At 50.2% G+C, this 24,292-nt stretch overlaps 1 protein-coding gene across 4 annotated transcripts in view; it reads left to right on the top strand.

Annotated features, from left to right (window-relative positions):
• Positions 1 to 24,292, top strand: part of EGF (epidermal growth factor) — a 508,423-nt gene that overhangs the window by 99,453 nt on the left and 384,678 nt on the right. For all 4 annotated transcript variants that reach the window (XM_069230246.1, XM_069230245.1, XM_069230248.1 and 1 more), the window contains exons 2-3: positions 16,265 to 16,464; positions 19,177 to 19,358. In XM_069230246.1, coding sequence (XP_069086347.1) covers positions 16,265 to 16,464; positions 19,177 to 19,358 — 382 coding nt within the window. The remainder of the gene's footprint in view (positions 1 to 16,264; positions 16,465 to 19,176; positions 19,359 to 24,292) is intronic.

Below are 24,292 nucleotides of genomic sequence, written 5' to 3'. Positions count from 1 at the left end.
TCCTATATGAAAGGCATTCTTTTGTGTCTTTATTAAGAAATCGAGAAATATGCACACAACTTTCTAAAAGGAATTTCACTCACTTTGGCTTCTTTATCGGAAGGTTTGCATTGATCAGTCAAGGGGGGGCCGAGAGGAGTGGTAGGGAGGGTCACAAAACATTGATTTCCAATGTTAATTTTCAAAGGAACTTTGATCTCGTATACAGAAAAATGCACATTTGGCAGAAAGCAGTAACAGTTTCACTTTGTGTGTTAGGCTGATAAGCACAGGGGAGTAAAAATCTGTAGTGCTTGGTCTATTTGCATCTCCCCTGTCGTCTGGATGAGGAGGTTACATTGAAATTTATCCTTAGAGTACATTCTATAAAATGGGGACTTAAATCATTGACTTATGACGACACCATTTTTTGTATACCTAGCGTTTGGTATTAACAGCTGTTTCTATACCTGCATAAAGCACACTAATGCCTCAGCATTACTGCACATTTAAACATATTTTAAATGTGTTGCCATCTTCTTATTCCATGTTGTACACTGCATATTTTAGCTTAATTATTCAAGTAAGTGTTGCCTTTTTCTGAAGTGAGATCTTCAGATTTAGGGGGTCATTCTGACCTCGGCGGTAAAAGGCACTTACCGCCGGTCAGAAGACCGCCATAACACCGCCACGGTCAGAATACACACCCAGCACCAAAACACAGCCACATTGGACAAATCGAAATACACACACCTGATACACATACATGCACCACTCCCACACAATCAATCAACTATAAAACACACACCCACATCACCCACAAACCCCCACAAATCGAAATTAAGAGACAAGGCACAATACACAGAGAGAGAGCACAGGGAACGCAAACCACAACACACACAGGAACCCAACATCATCACCCACACCACATCTACGCACAAAGCACCACACACCACCACACTCATCACCACATACACCACCCCACACCTCATCCACACCACCCCATGGCACCCCAAAGGCACCCCCGGTTTTCGGACCAAGAACTCAGGGTCATGGTGGAGGAAATAATAAGGGTAGAGCCCCAGCTCTTCGGCACACAGGTGCAGCACACCACAATAGCCAGGAAGGCGGAGCTATGGCAAAGGATCGTAGACAGGGTCAACGCTGTGGGACAGCATCCCAGAAATCGGGATGACATCCGCAAGCGCTGGAACGACCTACGGGGGAAGGTGCGGTCGATGGTGTCAAGGCACAATATCGCTGTGCAGAAGACTGGCGGCGGACCCCCACCCACCCCACCTGAATTCACAGCATGGGAGCAAGAGGTCTTGAACATCCTGCATCCTGAGGGCCTCGCTGGAGTAGGCGGAGGAATGGACTCTGGTAAGTCTAATCCCAACTACTTCATCCCCCCCAACCACCAGCATGCCAACCCACACCCCCACCCTCACCCCCAACCCCCATCACACATCCTCCCTGATAATGTCTCACCAGCACAACCCACCCAACCCAACCCCAAGCCCTGAATGCCAACACAAACCATGGACACCCATCACCTAAGCATGACCACTGCACATACCCACCACCCCCCCCACAAACCACCCTCACAACTCCTCCCACAAGGGAATGCCAGCACTGGGGGACAAGGGCACACACAAATCGCACGCCATGGCACACACAGAACCAATAACCATACTCTTTTACCCCTGCAGGACCCAAACGCCAACACACCGGTCAGGAGGGTCCAGAAATGTCCATCCCACCCCCAGAACAGGCCCCCAGTGATAACAGCAGCTCTGTCGACCTGATGACCAGCCCGGACCATCGGGGACCTCTGGACAGTCGGTTCCCCTCAGGCAGCCACAGGCCACAGCAGACCTACCCCCCTCTGGAAACACCAGCACAGCACCCACCCAGCGGGCCCATGCCTCTATCTCCAGGACAGGTCAAGCAGCGGTGTGTCTACCACTACAGGGCACCCAGGGTAACCCACCACACCAACAACAACAGGGACCTGGGGGCAGTGGTAGTGGGCACACCGTCCAGGGGACAGAGGCCCAGGAACAAAGGGGAACTGGGAGGGCTGCTGTGCGACAGAGGGAGGACAGGCCTAGGGAACCCTCTGTCCAAGAGGCCCTCACCACCATCATGGGAGCGTATCACCACTCCCAAGAGACGATGGCGACGGTCCTGGCCAGGTTCCAGGAGATCCAGGCCATGCAGGAGGAACAGTACATGGGGTTCCGGGAAGAACTGCGCACCATCAGTTCCGCAATGGGTACAATCGTGGTGGCACTCAACCAGATTGTTACCACATTGCAGGACCATGTGGCCCCCCAAAGGGCCCCTGCCACTAGCATGGACGAAGAACAGCCCACCACCTCCGCCGGCGCTAGTGGTCAGGAGGCCCCCACACAACAGCAACGGGCCACCCGGACCCCACCCCCTGCAGAACAAGAACCACCCCGCAAGAAAGGCCTGAGATCCAGGAAGAAGACAGAGTAGGATGTCAAGACCCCCGCCAGGAAAGGATCCCCCCGGATGTCATCCCACTGTCCCACTTGTTCACCCTGTCCAACCTAGAACTGCCCCTGCTCCACCTTCCACAGGCATATGGACAATGCACCTGTGCAAACGAGAGTCTGGACTCTGCCAAGGACATGCCTCCACCATCACCCATCACCCTTTTTGAACTATTAACCCATTTCTTCACTTCAATAAACACAATTATTGCACCAAAACCATCTGGAGTCTGTAATTTATTTCCTTTAAACCAAATCTATTAGACATAACCAACCAAAAATGTCCAGTTACATTGTGATGACAACATACCAGTGTCACACAGCGGTAGTCCATGGGGAAAGAAACCAGAGGGCACTCCGTGGGGACCAGATCCCTGAAATAGGAAGGGAAATCCACAACTAAGTTACCATACATTGGGGGGAAAGGTCAGACAGTAGAGAGCCTGTACTGTTACAGATAGTTTTAAATGCTGGAGTAAATTCTTACCTGTGTGTCACTGGAAATACTGCAGTATCACTCTGTCCCTGTTGTCTGTGTCGTCCTCTTCATCTTCCTCCTCTTCACTCTCCGCAGGCTCCACAGCGGCCACAACACCACCATCTGGACCATCCTCCTGCAGGAAAGGCACCTGGCGTCGCAAAGCCAGGTTGTGAAGCATGCAGCAGGCCACGATGATATGACACACCTTCCTTGGTGAGTACATTAGGGATCCCCCTGTCATATGCAGGCACCTAAACCTGGCCTTCAGGAGGCCGAAGGTCCGCTCGATCACCCTCCTAGTACGCCCATGGGCCTCATTGTACCGTTCCTCTGCCCTGGTCCTGGGATTCCTCACTGGGCTCAATAGCCAAGGCAGGTTGGGGTAACCAGAGTCAACAATTAGCCACACACGCTGTCTCTGTAGCTGTACCATCACATAAGGGATGCTGCTATTTCGCATGACGTACGCGTCATGCACTGACCCTGGGAACTTGGCATTTAAATGGGAGATGTACTGGTCAGCCAAACAGACCACCTGGACATTCATCGAATGATAATTCATTCGGTTCCTGTACACCTGTTCATCGTCTTTTGGGGGGACCAAAGCCACATGGGTACCATCAATGGCACCAATGATATTGGGAATGTGTCCAAGGGCACAGAAATCACTCTTCACTGTAGGCAAGTCACCCACCTCAGGAAAAATTATGTAGCTCCGCATGTATTTCATCAGTGCAGACAACACTCTGGACAATACCTTGGAAAACATAGGTTGAGACATCCCAGATGATATGGCCACTGTAGTTTGAAATGATCCACTAGCCAAAAAATGGAGTACTGACAGCACCTGCACTGGAGGGGGGATCCCTGTGGGTTGGCGGATGGGTGACATCAGCTCAGGCTCCAGCTGGGCACACAGTTCATGGATAGTGGCACGGTTGAGTCTGTAGGTCAGTATGACATGTCGTTCTTCCATTGTCGACAGGTCCACCAGCGGTCTGTACACAGGAACATTCCTCCGTCTCCTCGCAAGTCCCAGCGGACGGTGCCTAGGAGGACAACAGCGAGCACAGAGTCAATCAACCCACAGGTAAGTTACCACAGCTTGCACAGTACACGTTTCTCTCTGGAATGAATGGCTTGTATGAGTGTCGATGCAAGGCCTAGGCATGTGTGACGCAGTAGGAATGAAGCCATGTGGGCCCTTGAAATGGCGGCTGCCTGACCTGTGAAGTGTGACAATGTGAAGTGAGGTCATTGCGCTGGCGTGGCACACCGGGGCGGTAGGCGGTCGAAGACCGCGGCGCAAAGCCGCATTGGATAACATTGAACCCTATGGGTTTCAGGAGCCAATGGCGATGTGCGCCGGCGGTCGCGGTACGCACCGCCGCGGCCGTAACCGCCATTTTCTATCAGCTTAATCACTCGAGACCTGATCATCCACAGGAGAGGACCTATACTGCAAGTGCTGCTGTGACCTCGGTCTGGAAGTGATAATGGCTGCTGCGACTGGGGAAAGGGCCCCCGCCTTCAGTACAGAAGAGTTGGAGAAGCTCGTGGACGGGGTCTTCCCCCAGTATGCGCTACTCTACGGTCCTCCAGACCAACAGGTGAGTACACGGGGGACAATGCTTAGTGGCCAATGCCTGGGATGAGTGGAGTGGATGAACGATGGAGGGGAGGGGAGCGAATGCGGAATGCATCGCACGACAGATGAGAGCATGTGCCACATGGCAAGGTTGGGGAGGGGGGGCCACTCACATCGAGCATGCAGAAAAGTGATGATGTTTCTTTTCCCCCCCTGTACATGTCACATAGGTCAGCGCCCATCAGAAGATCGAGATTTGGCGTGCCATCGCCAAGGACGTCCGGGCCCTGGGGGTACACAACAGACGGGGCAACCACTGCCGCAAGAGGTGGGAGGACATCCGCCGCGGGAGCAGGAAGACCGCCGAGGCTCTGCTGGGGATGGCCTCCCAACATAGGAGGGGTGCCAGTCGTACCTTGACCCCCCTGATGTCCCGGATCCTGGCAGTGGCCTACCCCGATTTGGATGGGCGCTTGAGGACATCACAGCAGACACAAGGGGGTGAGTACCAGCACATTCTGCTATCTTTGCGCGCAGTGGAGGGGCCTGGGTGGGGGAGGAGGGCTGTGGGTATCCCTAGGCCAGGGCGATTTCTGTAGGCTAGGCCCCTCCGTGAGGCATGGCCCTGTGCCCCCGCCCCCCACCTCTGTAGGGTGCCTAGTAACGCTATTCATGGACCTGTGTATTCTGTGTGGGCAGTTGTCGCCCATAGGCTTGTAGGGCATGTCCCAGGGAATGAGTAGTGTACCCCAAGTGCGCAGCGTAGTGCAGTGGGCTTCTGTGTCTGTCCTCTCCGCCAACGGTGTCCCCAATGCATGCACTCAACTTGTCTTTATTTCTCCACCCCCCCCCATTTTCTTTGTTTTTCTGGGAATGTGTGCATTAGCATCATCAGGCAGAGGAGAAGTGGCATCGGCGCAAGAGGGAGCTGCATCTCACATGGCCCCGGAGGGCCATGCAACGGACTCCGAGGTGACCAGTGAGACGGAGGGCGAGGGGGGCTCCACAACGGGGACCCGTGCAGACGTCAGTGACAGCGACACGTCCTCGGATGGGAGCTACCTTGTGGTGGCCGCAACATCCGTGCACACCGAAACTACAGGTACAGCCGCCACCCAGCGCACCAGCTCCGCCCTCCCAGCAGACCCTCGGCGTTCGGCCCGTGCCCGCACGGCCAGGAAGCCGGCCATCTCCTTCGCCCCAGGCACCTCAGGCCCTGCCCCAGTCACCCTGCTGCCCTCAGTGAGGAGGTCATTGACCTCCTGAGGACCATCATTGTTGGGCAGTCTACCCTTTTGAATGCCATCCAGGGTGTGGAGAGGGAGGTGCATCAAAGCAATGCATACCTGGAGGGCCTTCATTCGGGTCAGGCTGCCCAGCAGCTATCGTTCAACGCTCTGGCCTCAGCACTGACGGCAGCCATTGTCCCTGTCTCCAGCCTCCCTCTTCTAACTGCCTCCACCCAGTCCCAGTCCCACTCCCCTGTTCCTCTGCCTATCCCATCCACACCTACAGACCAGCCTGCACACACCTCAACACCCAAGGGAAGCTCATCCAAACATAAGCACCACCAAACACACAAGCATTCACCCAAGCAACATCCAGATGCAGACATGCCAACAGCCACTACCTCCTCTGTGTCCCCCACCTCCTCGTCTCCCTCCTCCCTCCCTGTGACGTCTACACTCACACCTGCATGCACACCACCATCAGCCAGTACACCCATCACCAGCACACCCTCCAGACCAGTCCGCACACCTGCAGTCACCACCCCCACTGCCATGTACACGTCCCCTGTGTCCTCTCCCAGTGTGTCTGTCACCCCCGCTTCCAAACCACACAAACGCAGGCAGGCACCAACCCAACAGCCATCCACCTCACGACAGCCTCCAGCCCAAGCACCTGCACCCAATGACACCAGACTTGACTCACCTACAACCACAGCCTCTTCCTCCACTCCCATACCCACTCCAGCTACCCTTCCCATGGCTCCTAAAAAACTATTCCTCACTAAAGTTAACCTCTTTTCCTCACCTGACCCACCCCCTCCATCTCGTAAGAGTTCCAAAAACACCTCAGCCACCACCAGCCCAGCAACTCCCAAAAAGGTCGTCCCTGGCTTCTGGAGTCCGCCCTTTCCTTGGGCAGGAACATCGTCCAGCAGCATAAACACAGCCAGCCCCCCCTCTGGGAAGAGGACCAAAAAGCTCAAGGGCAGGCGCGACAGGCCTGATACGCCTGCCCCCAAGGAGAGTAGCCTTGCACCGTCACCTGCCACATCGGGTAAGGGAGCCAAGGGCCACGGTGAGTCAGCCAAGGAGGGCAAGGGCAGCAAGGCGCAAAAGGCAGGGAGCAGCAGACCTTGCCATGAGGGCCCCACCAGCCCCATTCCAGGGGTATAGGAGGAGACCCAGGGCCCCAGGACTCCATCACAGGAGGGCCCCGCAACGGAAAGAACCGAGGCAGACTGAGCGGAAGGTATTGGCCAGGTGTGGTTCACTCCAAACACAAAACGGGCACCGCTGAAGAGGGGCCGCTGTGAGAAGCACCGCTGAACAGGGCCCCACCGTGAGGAGCACCGCTGAACAGGGCCCCGCCGTGAGGAGCACCGCTGAACAGGGCCCCGCCAAGACAAGCACCGCTGAAGAGGGGCCGCTGTGAGAAGCACCGCTGAACAGGGCCCCGCCGTGAGGAGCACCGCTGAACAGGGCCCCGCCGTGAGGAGCACCGCTGAACAGGGCTCCGCCAAGACAAGCACCGCTGAAGAGGGGCCGCTGTGAGAAGCACCGCTGAACAGGGCCCCGCCGTGAGGAGCACCGCTGAACAGGGCCCCGCCAAGACAAGCACCGCTGAAGAGGGGCCGCTGTGAGAAGCACCGCTGAACAGGGCCCCACCAAGACAAGCACCGCTGAAGAGGGGCCGCTGTGAGGAGCACCGCTCCGCTGGGCCCTCCTATCAAGCACCGCTCCGCTGGGCCCTCATCTCAAGCACCGCTCCGCTGGCCCTTCCTGTCAAGCACCGCTCCGCTGGGCCCTCCTGTCAAGCACCGCTCCGCTGGCCCTTCCTGTCAAGCACCGCTCCGCTGGGCCCTCCTGTCAAGCACCGCTCCCCTGGCCCTTCCTGTCAAGCACCGCTCCGCTGGGCCCTCCTGTCAAGCACCGCTCCGCTGGGCCCTCCTGTCAAGCACCGCTCCGCTGGCCCTTCCTGTCAAGCACCGCTCCGCTGGGCCCTCATCTCAAGCACCGCTCCGCTGGCCCTTCCTGTCAAGCACCGCTCCGCTGGGCCCTCATCTCAAGCACCGCTCCGCTGGCCCTTCCTGTCAAGCACGGCTCCGCTGGGCCCTCATCTCAAGCACCGCTCCGCTGGCCCTTCCTGTCAAGCACCGCTCCGCTGGGCCCTCCTGTCAAGCACCGCTCCGCTGGGCCCTCCTGTCAAGCACTGCTCCGCTGGGCCCTCCTGTCAAGCACCGCTCCGCTGGACCCTCCTGTCAAGCACCGCTGGCCCATTGGCAGCCCCGGATCTGTGTCGGGCAGGGCTTCACGAGGCACTCTGCCCACCATGCCTCCTCCATGACCAGTGGACTCTGTAATCCACCTGATGGACTGTGGCTTTGCACTCCCCAGGATGTAACAGTGGGCAGCCCACCCACTGTAGAGACTTGAGAGACTGTGGCTTTGCACTCCCCAGGATAAAGCAGTGGGCAAAGCACCCACTGTAGAGACTTGAGAGACTGTGGCTTTGCACTCCCCAGGATGTAACAGTGGGCAGCCCACCCACTGTAGAGACTTGAGAGACTGTGGCTTTGCATTCCCCAGGATGTAACAGTGGGCAGCCCACCCACTGTAGAGACTTGAGAGACTGTGGCTTTGCACTCCCCAGGATGTAACAGTGGGCAACCCACCCACTGTAGAGACTTGAGAGACTGTGGCTTTGCACTCCCCAGGATGTAACAGTGGGCAACCCACCCACTGTAGAGACTTGAGAGACTGTGGCTTTGCACTCCCCAGGATGGCACAGTGGGCATGGAGGAGCTTCGTGGATCTGGCGTCGTGGACTCATGTGGCTGAGGTGCCCCCCCTTCCCTTCCCCCTGAGGTGCCTGTATTTAATTTTTGTGATGCCCCAGCAGTGTTCTCTCCAATGGAGTCGGTCTCGTGTGTGGGCTTTGCCCATGTGTTAATGCACATTGGCCCACGGACATTTGCACTTGGATAACTGTGCCGGACTTTGGCTCACTGTAAATATTTAGTTGCAGATGTGTACATATTTATTTTTATATTGCTGAGTTCACTATACATAATTACTGATATAATATAGTTCTATTTTTACAATCATGGCCTTTTGTCTTTGCATTTATTTTTGAGGGGTTTGGGGGTGTCACTCTGACTTTTTAATCTGCATTGGTGTGTAGGTATTTGGGTGGGGGTGAGGCTGGGGGTGGGTGTGTCGCGTATGTGTGTGCCCGTAACCTTTCCTCCTCCCCCCTCCCCTGTGTCGTAGGTGCAGTACTCACCGTTGTCGTCTGCGGCGACGTTCGTGATCCTGGAAGAAGAGCAGGAAGGCAATGACTGGGAGGATGTGGAGTTCGGGTTCCATGCTGTCCCGATTCCGCGTGGAGTGTCTCGAGGTGAGCGTTTTCCATTGAAAATGTCTGTTTCCGCCGTGTTTTTATCGGCGGGGCTCCTGCCCCGGAAAAGGTGGCGGATTGGTGAGTCGTGATAGGGTGGGCGGTACATTGTCTGCCGCCTGGCTGTTGGCGGTGACCGCCGCGCTGTTTGTTTGTGCCGCCGCCGCGGTCGGAGTGTTTAAGCGGCGGCCTGTGTTGGCGGTTCCCGCCAGGGTCAGTATTCCATTTTTCGGTCCGCCGGCCTGTTGGCGGGTTGGGCGCCGCTTTAACACCAACCGCCAGGGTCAGAATGACCCCCTTAGTGATGTCAAACATTTTACCATAGTTTGCTCTTTTTGTTTTTTAAGATCTTCTTACATTCTTCCTAGAGAACAGCCCAGAACATGCTTCTTAGTACCTATCTTAGTTCCTGTTTGCTTATGTGTCCTTACTTGACTTACTGCATTGAGAAAAAATGTATAACTGTAGGGTTAAAATAGCTAGAATTTAGCATCACATGCTCCAACTGATCAGACAGCAGTGCACCGGTCGACTGGAATAATAATTTGCATTTACAATATGTTTGGTGCTTGCTGGATAGTGTTGCATTAATCTTGTGATAGACTTCTGCGATCATTCTCAAGTGGCTGGTTTTGTGGCCAGGGCTGGCTCATTGGCCATTATGTGAAGTTTTACTCTGTGTATTCAGGTTATGAAGGAGGGGAGACAAGAGTAAAATGCTGTCTGAAAAAAAATAAGTAACAACGTCCTGGAAAAATCAAACACACATAGAGAATGTTAGCTGAGAGCAAGAATGCTATGCAAATAGAAAGGGAAGCTTCACCGAACACGAGCAGGAACCCAAGAAAAAAAAAGTCCCCCAAAGAACAGATAAACACGATAAAGCTTGAACACACAGGGGGTCATTCGGACTTTGGCGGGCGGCGGAGGCCGCCCGCCAAAGTTCTGCCATCAGAATACCGCTGCGCGGTCAGAAGACCGCCGCGGTTATTCTGAGTTTCCCGCTGGGCCGGCGGGCGACCGCCAGAAGGCCGCCCGCCCGCCCAGCGGGAAACCCCCTTCCACGGGGATGCCGGCTCCGAATGGAGCTGGCGGAGTGGAAAGGGTGCGACGGGTGCAGTTGCACCCGTCGCGATTTTCAGTGGCTGCATGGCAGACACTGAAAATCTTAGTGGGGCCCTGTTAGGGGGCTCCTGCAGTGCCCATGCCATTGGCATGGGCACTGCAGGGGCCCCCAGGGGCCCCACGACACCCGTTACCGCCATCCTGTTCCTGGCGGCGAAAACCACCAGGAACAGGATGGCGGTAAGGGGGTCGGAATCCCCATGGCGGCGCTGCAAGCAGCGCCGCCGTGGAGGATTCCCCAGGGCAGCGGGAAACCGGCGGGACACCGCCGGTTTCCCGTTTCTGACCGCAGCTGTACCGCCACGGTCAGAATGCCCATGGATGCACCGCCAGCCTGTTGGCGGTGCATCCGCGGTCCCCGGCCCTGGCGGTCCATGACCACCAGGGTCGGAATGACCCCCACAGTGTTTAGTCCCGTCCCCCAAAGAGCAAAAGGAGGAACAAAAAGGCATGACTGACCACTATCAGGCAAGAATTTTTAAATGACACTGAAATGAACAAATTAAATGGCTTTAAGCCCACAGACGTATACTGTAAGTATACAAGAGGCCGTACTCTTATGCTCAACATAAAAATTAAGGTAATTCAGTCTGTCCAAACATCCAAGATGTAACTCCTTGAATGAATATGGAAAAGAAACTGTTGCACATGCATGTATGAGTGAATGATTTCTAGGAACTGGAAAGTCCCCAGGATAAGTTGTCTCCTTTACGATTGCACCCAAAGCAGGTTAAATGGAAGAAAATATGGAATTTGAGAATGTGCAAAACATATATTAATACCTATTCTTATAAATTTGCATTCCTCTTTATACCATATTGGGACGACCTATTTAATTCTGACTGCTACCCGTTGCATTTTCAGGTTGAGAGGATTGCCTCATTGTGGTTCTAGAAGATAGTAAGGAGTTGTGTGCCTAAGATCAGATAGGTGGTTAACCCAATGCATTTCTTCACACCGTGGACATTGACAGCTTGCTAGTGCTTATCCATCTGAGTGGCAGTTGCTGCAGGGCATGCTTTACTGTGGGTCAAATCTTTTTAAACAAACTGATCATCTCAGTCCATCTGGGTACGTTCGACTCTATAAATAAAGAATGGACCACAATAGACCTCAGGAGTCCCTTCCATTACCATGGGTGTTCAATAGTTATTTCAAGTAACCTCCTCACATTAAAAGGAAACTTCATATGCTTTTGAAACTCAATTATACACTGTTTTAACCTTGATGACTTACACTGTAAATGTCATATTTAAGTTTAGAATTTACTAACATGCATTCGACATGACTAACTAACTCTGGCAGTTTTCAAAGAAGTTTGGAAATCTTGGAAAATCTCCATTCTAACATGCTAGAATAGGATCCTGGCAACAGGAATAATTCCAGATAATTGGCGGGTTCAATCCTACATCCCATCCACAAGAAGGGCACTACAAATAACCAGGGGCAGCTTCTCTGCTATGGCGGTGGAGCATCACCCCCCTACCAGCAGCAGCAGCAGCTGCAAAACATTTACAAGCAAACAATAAAAAACATAGTTTATTATCGTTTTCTTGAAAAAGGGACAGGGCCACAGGCTGTGACGAGCACGGAGGGGGAGTGCATAGCACTCCCCCTTAGTGCGCATGTATGTTGGCCAGTCGTCTCTTAAAACACACAGGCGCACTAGGCTCTCTCCATCCCATCAACGCTGGCACTGCTGCCAGCAGCATGAAAGCAGAATTAGGACTGGACATAGGGCAGTCTGGGAGCCTGTTCCTGCAGTCGAGGATGGAGGAGCAAATTGGTGCAACTCGGCATGAAAATAAAGGTACGTTTTTTTGTTTTTTAAAAATTATTATTACTTTTTTCTTCCCTCCCCTGCAATGCGCCGCCCGCCCTTTTTCCCTACTGTGAGATGCCACTGGAAATAACCACCAAAATTACAGAACTGTAGCACTCTTGAATGAGAAAGCAAAAGTGTTCGCCAAAATCCTTTTAGAGCAATTGGAGGGCTGGATTGTCAGTCTGAACATTCTTCCAAGATTTCAGACCGGCTTTCGAAGAGGCTTTGAAACCTTGTATAACATTGCAGCCATTAATCTACTCTTCAACAAGGCTATAAAACAGAAGCCACACTATATGTATGTTTCTTAGACTGTAGTGTAGCCTTCAATAGAGTCAACTAGAACACCTTGTAGCAAAAAGCTGAAGAAGTAGAATATACCGGAGCAAATAATCAAAGCAACGTGATTGCTACACACCAGCACATGAGTCTGCATTAGATTTGGCAAATTAACAATGATATCAAAAAAAATTCCAATAAACAGAGGCTTAAAACAAAGCTGTGTGTTGGCACCAGTAATGTTCAAATTATACACTGTCAATCTTTCATCTTTACTGATGAATCAGAAACGTTTTACTCCAAAATTAGGCATTGCTGGACCAAATAGCAATAGGATTGCACAGGGAGTTCGATGGACTCCGAATCTATATCCACAAGAACAAATTATAGCAAAATTTATCGAAAACAAAAATCTTGCAATTCGGCAAACCAAGATAAAACACATATTATGGTTTGGAGATAAAAAATAGCAATTAGAGAAAGTTCTTAAAATCTTTGTGTATGACTAGATGCAAAACTTCCATTCAAAAGCCAACTAAGGAACTTAGAATCCATATGAGACTCCTGCAAAATGAACTAGTTAAATCAATAAAAACTTAAATATCCTGAAAGGTTCCAATATTGTAGCGATATTTAGATTAGAAATTGGCACCAACAATTTTTTATGGGTCTCTTACATGGGGCTACAAATTACATAATGACTTAGAGAAGGTATATTCAGGAGTATTTTGGATGGTATTTGGCCTACCAAATTGTACTCCAGTCTGTCAACTTTGTTTGGAGTTTAGGATGATAGACCTAACAGCTCCTGTGGACATTCGGGGCATATTTATACTCCGTTTGCGGCAAATTTGCGTCGTTTTTTTCTACGCAAATTCGGCGCAAAACTAACGCCATATTTATACTTTGGCGTTAGACGCGTCTAGCGCCAAAGTATGAGGAAAGAGCGTCATTTTTTTGCGTGAACGCCTTCCTTGCGTTAATGAGATGCAAGGTAGGCGTTCCCGTCTAAAAAAATGACTGCGACGCAAATGCGTCGTATTTATACTCCCGGGCAAAAATCACACCCGGGAGTGGGCGGGGCAAAAAACCCCGCATTGGCGCCTCTTTTTAACGCCTGGGTCAGGGCAGGCGTTAAGGGACCTGTGGGCTCAAAATGAGCCCACAGCTGCCCTCCTATGCCCCCAGGGACCCCCCCTGCCACCCTTGCCCACCCCAGGAGGACACCCAAGGATGGAGGGACCCATCCCAGGGACATTCAGGTAAGTTCAGGTAAGTATATATATATTTTTTTTTATATTTTTTTTTGGCATAGGGGGGCCTGATTTGTGCCCCCCTACATGCCACAATGCCCAATGACCATGCCCAGGGGACAGAAGTCCCCTGGGCATGGCCATTGGGCAAGGGGACATGACTCCTGTCTTTACTAAGACAGGAGTCATGTAAATGGCGTCTGGGCATCGTTAAAAATGGCGCAAATCGGGTGGAGGTGATTTTTTTGCCTCAACCTGACTTGCCCCATTTTAAGACGCCCTAACGCCATTTTTCCCTACGCCGCGTTAGCGCAGTTTAGCGTCAAAAAGTATAAATACGGGCCTCACTTTATTAATTATAGCTCAAGATTGAGGAATGCAGCAATCGCATCACTAAAAACTAAACATTAAGGGGCATTTTATGGGGATTTGTCGTACGGCACCGCCACAGGTCTTCTTGCTGCTTTGCCCTACTCCAATGTGAAAGATCAGGAATGCACCGTATTTAATATAGTGCATTCCTGTTTTTCCCTCTATGTTGGCACACATTTAGCTGCCTAGCGCCAACGCAGTCACCCTTGCACTATGGTGCCTGTGTTGCTTGCATGATTGTTTTTGTGCAGGAATGTAGACCTTCCTGCACAAAAACAATCCTGTGAAGCGTTTTTCTATTTCAATGTGTGCTGCAGAATGCAGCACACATGGAAAGAGTAAAAAACAAGGAGAAATGAAAATATTTTTCCATTTTATGCCTGCTTTAGGGAGGTGTAAGGTTTTGGTGCTGCCATAGATTTACGTGATTAAGTAGATGTGGAGCAGCAACGAAATCCATGAGTGTTGCGTGGGAATACCCAATAAAACGCCCATGGAATGCCTCCCTAGAGCAGAGTAACACAAAGTTGATTTGTGTAGCCCCATAGAAATGCCGGAGCGTCAAAAAAAGGGACGCCCTGGTGGCGCAAGCCTTTGATAAACGTGCCCTTAGTCTGGAAGGTACTAAGGGGCAGATTTGACAGCCGCTAGCGCCACTAACCACTGCTCTATATTTATAAGGAGATGTAACGCCACTTTTTGTGGAGTTACGCCTCCTTGTAAATATGGGCACCTCTGATGCAGTTTTCTGCGTCAGAGGGAAGTGCGATGGGTGTTGCAGTGGGGGTTACACAGCAACACCCATTGCTTTTGATGCTGCATCAGATTTACGAGTTGTCGTAAACCTGAGGCAGCACCAGAAACTAACGACAACCCATTGGTGGAGTTAGCATGGCAAAACTTTGAGGAATGCTTTTATTCCTCCTCGTTTTTTGCATTTTCTATCTGTGCTGCATTCTGCATTCTTACCGGCAAAGCTATTGTCATTCTGGAGGAAATAACAGGCCTTTTCTAAGCTGAAAAGGGCAAGCTTTTGTTAACATATTATTCTTCACTGTCTTCACAGCCATACTTGTCAATCAATATGAAACAATCCATGAGGCACAAATTCATAAAAATTGGGATTTATGCTGCTAAATCTTTAAACTTTACAACCATAGAAGTGGACTCAGGAATGCACCTGCTGCAGAGGTTGCAGTTTTCGCGCCGAAACAGCAGAACATGTAAACTTGTTTGTGCCCACTTTTACTGACCCGTGAAAGGAGGTAATTGGGCACATGCTTTAACAGACGGGGAGTTAGGTTACTTAAGGCAGCAATGAATGATTACCGGTATAGCTTGGATCTTCAGCTCGTGAGCCGCTCATTAAAATATATGGCGCTTGCTACACAGGAGCTTGAGAATGCAATGTGGCTCTTCATGCACAGATATGCATCTATATTAGGGTCCTGTAGGACAGTGTATGCATGCACAACAAGTAATTAACTACGAGATGCGAATAAGGGCTCAGCATGAAGTACCGGTAGTGGATAGTAACTAACCACAGACCCATGTCAGCAACTGGTTATTTAACAATGGATTCAGTGATGTATCTTGTACCACTGGGTTGTGATCAGAGAAACCCAGGAGGAATCTGAACAACGCACTGAGGGTTGCATTAGCAAGTACAGCATTTGACACCTCAAATAAATTCTATATCTGATGAGCTGTTGGGCTTGAGAAAGTGTACATTAATAAGCCTGGCACTTGGCACTTTACTGGTGCCTTACATCTAAGGCAACTGGCTATTTAACAACCGAGCATTAATATGATTAGCACTTGGCACTTTCTTGAAGCTTTACATGGAACGAGGACAGCTGCAGAGCTCGAGACTCATTCACGCTTTATGCACGTTAATTCTGACTTGTTCCTGACACAAATCACACCTATATAGTAATCTCCAGAGGGCTCAGCCAGGGGCTCGTGCAAATATACTCGACTGTAGTGATGATTTTATGAACTGATCATTTGTATCCAGTATATAAACTAACACTTTCTTGTAATGTTGCTACTTACCTTTTCAATACTTTTTGATTGCGTGACATGACTAATGGTCTCATGTTGTCCAAATCATGTGTTTACTTGTTTGTTTTTAGCCTGCCACTGCACTGTAAAATCCCCATCTAACAGTACAGTAATAAGAAATTTGACTCCAATTCTTTTTATATATTTCAGATCCGGAACCATTCCTCATTATCCGGAAGGGGGCGTCCATTTTAAGAATAGACAGGGACGGGACCAATCAACAGAAACTGGCAGACGTTGTTGGCACTGGAGCCTTCCTCGATTTCCACTACAAGGAAGGCTGCGTATATTGGGTAGACTCTGAGGAAGCAGTGCTGCAGCGAGCCTATCTGAACGGCACACAACAAGAGGTACTAATGCTGTCCTCTCACGAAGTTCTACCAGGTAGATCTTAGGTATTTCAAAGACACTACTTCACTTCATACATAAGGCGCATTTACACCATGGGCCAGAATTAAGAAGGCCCTAGCACCACCTTGTGCCTCATTAGTGTTGTTCTAACGCTAATGTGGCATTAGGTTGGCAAAAACGCAGCACCATAGTGCTCCACTTTTTAAACCCTTGTGCCACATTATGCCTGCGCCAGGCATAATGTATGCAAGGGGGAGTTCTGGCATAAGGAGGCCCAGAAAAATGGCGTAATGTAATCTATGAGATTCCACTGCGCCATGTCTAGTGTCATTTCTAATGCCAGCCTAAGGCAGGTGTTAAAATGAGTCTTCCATTGTTTTCAATGGGCCTTCTTTCACTTTGTAGGATTAGTGTCAATATTTGGGTGCTAATCCTGCAAAGCGCCAAACTAGTGTCAACATTTCTTGTTTGACGCAAGTTCCCTAACGTGCGCCATGGTGTGCTGTATCATAAATGCAGCTCACACATGGTGGCGTTAGGGGGGTGTAGTGGGATGCTAGAAAAGTGGTGCATCATGGCATGATGCATAACCTTTCATAAATCTGCCCCCATGTTCCTTTGCCATGAATTAGTTTTGGGTGGTGATGCTGACCTGATCTGTGTTGTAGTGGAACGAAATATGAGCTGTCAGGGCTGCAGTCTTGTGTGTTATACAGTGAAGTGTTGTATTTGAAAATGTGTTTTTTGTGGGTGCATTTTTTGTTGAATCGCGAGTCTATTGTATTGAGTTTTCTGGTGTTTGCAGAATGATGTAAGGTGTATTTTTGTGTCAAGTGGTGTTATGTTAATTAAATCTATTATGGCCCTCATTCTGACCTTGGCGGTCTTTTCGCAAGACCGCTGAGTTACCGCCGCGGTGAAGACCGCCGACCGCGGCGGTGTGCCGCTGTGCGCATTCTGACCGCTGGGAGCGTTCCGCCGGAAAACCGCCAGCAGCCACACTGGCGGTCGGCGGGAAAGTGGAGACTGGTCAACCTCCACCGCCACGCCAGCAGAACACCGCCCACAGAATTACGACCCACATTTCTGTGTGGCGGTCTTCTGTTGGCGGTCTTCTGTTGGCGGTCACATCCCTATGGCTCCCGTCGCCTCCCGGAGGACCAACGCACAAGGTAAGTTGATCGTCCGTGAGGGGAGGGGGTGGGGGGGTGTTGTGTGATGTGGGCGTGCATAGGGGTGTGCGTGTGAGTGTGTAGAGGGGGTGTGTGAGTGCGTGTATGCGGGCGGGGGGTGCTGCTGTGTCTATGGGTAATGTGTGCTGTTCGGCAGGTGCGCATGTCGGCATGTATGTGTGCGGGTATGTGTCCCCGTTGTGTATGTGTGTGTAGGGGGTGTGTATATGTGCATGTTGGGGGTGTGTGCATGTCGGGGTACATGTATGTGCATGTCGGGGTGGGGGTGGGGAGGGGGTTCGTACCACCTCTGGGGGGTGGCAGGGGGGTGGAGGGTGTGGGGGGAGGACTCGGGTGGGTAGTGGGGGGTGGGGGAGACCCCTATCAGTGCCAGGGAAGGAATTCCCTGGCCCCGATAGTGCTTACCGCCATGGTTCGCACGGCGGTTCCCGCCCGCAAGAAACCGCGGCGGTAGGCAGGGTCATAATACCCTTGGCGGTCTTGGGACGACCGCCGGGCCGGAGTGCGCAAACTCCAGCCCCGCGGTCATGACCGCCGCGGCGGTCGGAGTGGAGAAGTAGCGGTCGGTCGCGGCGGGGACCGCCGCGGTCAGAATACCATTTTTAATACCGCCGGTCTGTTCGCGGTCCGACCGCCGTCTCTCCGCCGACCGCCAGGGTCAGAATGAGGGCCTATGTGTCATATTTTGTTAGGCCATTGTTAAGATGGCTCGCATGGGTTGGTGTTAATGATTTGTGTTGCGTGATGTTGAGAGTGTGATGAGTTTGTAATTGGTGTTGAACGTGTGCCTCTGTTTTGCTGTTTGATGTAGGGGTGTTTTGCAATTAGTGTTTATTCTGTTCAAGGCGCATGGTGTGTTGAGAGGCAAGTTGATGTGTTTCATCGTCTATTGTGGTCAGTTAGCTGTGTTCTGTACATTTGGGCAAGACATGTTGTGTGGGTATTTATTGGTTGTCAGTATTGCCTGTACTATGTGTTGTGATAGGGTGCTATGTTATGGAGTGGGCCGCATGATTGCTTCTCTAGACATTAACAGTAGGGTTGAGGTCTGTGCTGTGGATTGGGGGTGTACATATGTTCATAGTTTTTAAGGGCAGTATGTTAAGGATATTATTTTGCCAGCTGTTAGGTTATGTCATGTTGAGTTGTATTTGATATGTAGCCTCAGGTTTAGAGGAGGGTGGTGTGTTCTAGCAGTGGCACAGGCGTGTGTGGAAGAGGTCGTGTTTACGCATTTCTAAGGCATGCAATGAGAGCAGGCACTGGCACTTCCAATAAACCACAGCAAAAGCAACTCAGAGAGGTACTGACATTTTATATAAAAATAAAGCATATTTTTCAAGACATTCCATGATATGGAAACCTTTGGAAAGACAGCGAGTTTGGAAATCTGGATACTTAGTTTAAGATGTCAGTTCTCTTCAGTAAACTGGGTAATGAAAGCTGGTACTGGATGAAAAGAGAGCAATGCTTGCTCTGCCGAGTTAGTTTATATAGTGCATTTGTTTTATTTTACAGAAGGTAAATGCAGTAGAAGCAGGGATGGTAGGATTCGCAGTGAATTGGATAAACCACGTAATTCTGTGGGCTAACTGTCTTAAAGGGACAATTGAAGAAACCGACATGAAGGGAGAGAATTCCCGGGTCCTTCTGAGCGAGATAGCTCATCCATCGGGAGTTACAGTGGATCCCCTAGAAAGGTGAGCTAAGTCTCCTTTCTTTGTTGACTTCCTTCACAGCCGACACTTGGGAAGAAAAGGAGCTTTATAGCTTTGTGCAACCCCGGGTACCATGTCACAGCGTTGTGAAATTACTTATTTTGTTGATTATGTCCTTGGTGGGGCAGCCATGGTCTGGTTTTCAATTCCGTAGTTACTTGATTACACCCACGACTGCAAAACACTGACACTCCCATGAGGGAAATTCACCCTAAATATAACTAAGACAGTTTAACTGTGTAGATCTTGACATTTCTAACTTGTATTGTTCAGTTGGTGTTTATTCCACTTAAACCATATTCTAAATGTACAATTACAATATGAATCTCTCATAGGTGGCTATATGTGCATCATCAGCTTGTTCTAACACAACACTGTTATTTCTTGCAGTTAACTGGTGTTAATGAGATTGGCTAATGAAGAAGTCCCTTTAATTCTAAGAGCGTAGGTGACTTCGTAGGCTGCCGATACATACACTGCCAGATGGTCGCTGTTCTTCAAGTGGAATTTAGTAGAAGCAAATAACCTGATTCAAGTGTCATAGGCATGCCTATAAATGGGAATATCTGCACACAACCAAACGACTTTCTTGCTATGTACTATTCAAAGCTTGTAAAGTGGAGAGGATGGGGGTAAGGGCCAGAGCTGCCCACTTTAGAGCTGGGGAACCACGTTCGCGTTTCGGTGTCGGCTCAACATCCTGTGATTCTGGACAAATCACTTAGGCCCTATTGCCGCCCGCCAAGTTGTAACCGCCGCGCGGCCGCCCAAGAGGCCGCACTTCCGCGGTGGCCATTACAACATCCCTGTTGGGCCAGCGGGTGGAAACAGAGTTTCCGCCCACCGGCCCAGCGGGGATGTCGGCTGCAACACGGGAGCCGGCTCCAAACTGCTATGCAGACAGTGAAAAGCTCCATGGGGTTGTGCCAGGGGGCCCCCTGCCCTGCACATGCCTAAGGCATGAGCAGTGCAGGGGCCCCCAGGGGCCTTGTGACTCCCCTTTCCGCCAGCCTTTTCATGGCGGTTCCTACCGCCATGAAAAGGCTGGCGGGAGGGGGACTTGTAATCCCCTGGGCAGCGCTGCACCGCCGGGACTAACGTGGTGGTAAACTGCCGGTCCCGGTGGTGCGACGGTGGCGCTTCCGCCGCGGTCGTGATACCAAGGATTGCACCATCAGCCTGTTGGCGATGCAATCATTGAAATAGTCCTGGCAGTCTTTGACCGCCAGGGTTGTAATGAGGGCCTTAATGTCCCCATGCTTGCAAAAACAATATGAATGTGTCCTTGTGTAAGATAACTAGTGCTTATATATAGAGCTCCAATACCTTTGCGCTATGTAAAACTGAAAAAAAAATGTCTTAGAGCCATAGTTCTTCTGAAGGCTTACACTGACGCACGCTTTTACATTTTACTGTATTAAAAAAGTAAAATAAACAATTTCATTTGAAAGACAGAGTCCCTCATTGGTCGGTAATTGGGGCTGTATTTATTGCAGTAATTTGTGCTCTATTTATCGCATCCGACTAAATCCCACTCTGAGTCCGCAATGACAAATACAAATATTTATACTAAGTACATTAGTTTTTCCATGCTAATGAATAATAACGTGTGTTTTGGTTCTTACCGCACCAAACTCTGTCTATCTGGGTATTTTTCCCCGTAAGAATATCAGCAGGTTTCACTTGCTGAAGTTCAATGTGGTGGACAGTGGACTGTGAGTTTTTATTGCTATACTTTTTAACGGGCAACTCGTAATGAGTCCCTGAAAAAAATAGTCTCTCCAAGAGAGGAATTTTGGTGAAGGGTGATTAGCAAGGTCTCATGAAAGCTTCCGGTTCCGTTGCCATTATATATATAATTCTATTTGAGTCTACAGTATACATATCTCATTGCATAAATATTGCATTCTTTACATCAAACTAATCACTATGCTGACTAGTTGTGGTCGTATGATCAGTTGTTATATTCTTTACATGACAACGTAGTGGAAGGCAATGTAGTGGATGCAATATTATTGCAGAACAATATTATCAATCTTGATACAGTGTCATACAAACTCCTCAAGCCCTCATTGTCATAATGGGGTGAGTGGAACTTTACTCAACATTTTGGGAGACAATATAATAAAACATGACCCCTAAAAACATGAAAACTATGCTGTTCATTGGTGTGAATGCTATTGGGGTTCCAGGGTTCAACAACGGGCAGATAACTTAAAGTCTATCAGAGGGCATTAGGTTTCGGTGTGGAACTAGCAGTTGAAGGAGGTATGGGAAGGACGGATGGAAGGGCCATTTGACAATTGGCCATTGAGAAAATTGAGAGTGTCTTGGATCGTGGTGGTGCCCAAGAAGGAGCCGGGTGAGTTTTGCTTGATTCATTACCTCTGTTGGCCATATGGATGGTTGGTGAACGATTTCAAGCCCGAGGACTCCATCAGGGTGCGCTAGGCATCAGTTGACGTGGCAGTGCAGCTGGTGAATCCTATGAGGCTTTGAGCTTGGAATGTGAAGTGTGATGTGAAATCAGCTTTTCGCCTCCTAACAGTGCATCTTACAAGCTTTTGGGCATCCAGTTTGTGGGAAAATTTTGTGGTGGACAAGGCTCGTCCCATGGGTTGTTAATTTTCATATTCATTGTTTTTGCAGAAGGTATTTACGCACAGGGCAGGGAAAGAGGTCATGATGCACTACCTTGATGATTTTTTCATGGTGGGTGCAGTGCAGTCAGATGATTGTCACAGAAGCCTAATGTTGTTTCAGGAAGTAATGGAGCATTTGGGTGTGCTTTTAGCACAATAAAAGAAGGTAGGCCCGGTCCAGTTGCTTACTTTTCTTGGCATTGAGTTGGATTCCTTTAAGATGGAGATCCACCTTCCTGAGGTGAAGAAGAGGGGCAGTATTGAATTGTTGGACAGGATGTTGGTAAAAGACATGGCACAAGTTAACGACACACAAATTCTACTGGGCCACTCGAACTTTGCATGTAGGGTGGTCAGAGCAGGGAGGACCTTTTGCAGAAATCTAGGTTGGGCTCTGACTGGCAAATCCCTCCCACACGACTGAATGTACCTCAAAGCAGGGTTTCGGGAGGAATTGAGGCTGTGGAAGAGTTTCCTGTGTGAATTCAATAGCATCCCATTGTCAGTCCTGGGGGAACAGATGGAATGGTCTGTTGAGCTGTTTTCTGACGCAGCAGGTGGCCAAGGTTTTGGCATACTTTGGCAAGGCCAGGGGTGTGCAGAGGAATGCCCAGAGTGATGGAAAAGAGGGGTCGCAGCATTGCCTTTGTGGAATTCTTTCCCCTGGTAGTGGCAGCATGCTTATGTGGCCGACATTTTGCTAACATGACAGTGCTTTTCAAAGAGGACAATATGTCAGTTGTGAACATGGTCAACCGCCAATCGGCATCAGACACCAAGGTTTGGCATCCGCTGCGGCTTCTTGTCCGACAATGTTTACACGTGAATGTTATTTACAAGATGCAACATATTGCTGGAGTCTACAGGGAGGTTGCTGATGCTTTTTCTCGTTTTTAGTGGATGAGATTCCTTGGGCAGACGAGTGGAAGATGGAGATACCAGACCACTTGTGGGCTGTGGGAGAGAGCGCATGATGGAACTTGTCATTGGGTCTTTATCGGTGTCATAGGGTAAGGCATATGGTTTGGCATGGGATGAGTTTGTTCACTTGGGTGTGGTCCGGCGTAACGGTGCAGAAGGAGGTGCACATCGCAATGATGTGGTGCACTTCATTATGTACCTTATTGGAAGAGGGCTTTCTGCAGTTGCAATAGCTGGGAAGTTGTATGGGGTGGCATTCTATGGGAAGCTGTTGAGGGGTTATGAACTGACCACAGATGAGCTTGGATCGTGGATTCTGTGGAGTGTTGGGTCAGGGAAGAGGGTACCGGGGTTTGGATACATCACACTGCGCCTCTTGAAGGAAATGATTCCTGTATTACCACGGATGTGTCAGGATGAATAGGAGTGTTTGTGCTTTTCAGCCATAATGGCATGGATATTTTTTTGGGGCATTTCAGGTCACGGACGTTGTCGGGAGCAAAGTACAGGTAGGTTCATTGATAGGACCTTCGGACAATAGTTGGGGCCATGCAGGTGAGGATTCCCACGTCGAAAACGGACCAGTCTGGCAAACCCAGTTGTGTGATAACCCTGATGAGTGGGTTTGCCCTCAGAACTGGTGGCTATCCTTGCCCAAGCATGGTGGGGGACATGGGAAGGTTTTCTGGCATCAAGATGTTGCGTGTTTTTTTGGCTTCACAGGTTTTGGGGGTTTGAGAAGAGCCCTCAGGTTTTTGTGGTATGAGGCTCAGGATTTTGGGACCCACTCCTTTTGGATTGGGATGGCGGTGGAAGCAGAGCATAGGGGCTGGACTGCAGTAGAGATTAAGTATGTGGGGCACTGGTGTTCTAACTTCTATCAGCACTATCTGCGTTTGGGTTGGGTTTTTCATGACGTGCACTAATTTCATTCCTTTACTCCTAGATTGCATTGCGGACCCTGGGAGGGGCCATATTGGGGTGTGGATCTGCAGCCACTCTTTCATGAAATGGGTGGCAAGGCATGCAGATTCTAAGAGGAGAGGACGTCAGTTGGTACTGCCTGATACAATGGTACAACTGAAACAGTTTGGACAGGGGTGCGTGCTTTGGCATGAATTGTTACCCAAACTTGATGCATTACTTAATGCCCTCTGATAGACTTCAAGTTATTTGCTCATTGTTGAACCCTGGAACCCCCATAGCATAAGCAGAAACAGAACTGGAAACCTGATAACAACTCTGTCTTGTGTCTCACCATCTGCAGCCAGAAGTGCAACCTCTCCAGCATAACTGGTGCTTTTTCTCATGTGAAGCTGCCCCCCTCTACCTTGTCGCTGCTTCCCGGAGCCA

The sequence above is a fragment of the Pleurodeles waltl genome, chromosome 1_1 (genome assembly GCF_031143425.1).
Source record: "Pleurodeles waltl isolate 20211129_DDA chromosome 1_1, aPleWal1.hap1.20221129, whole genome shotgun sequence".
Taxonomy (NCBI): domain Eukaryota; kingdom Metazoa; phylum Chordata; class Amphibia; order Caudata; family Salamandridae; genus Pleurodeles; species Pleurodeles waltl.
This window is presented reverse-complemented; position numbering and strand designations above follow the sequence as displayed.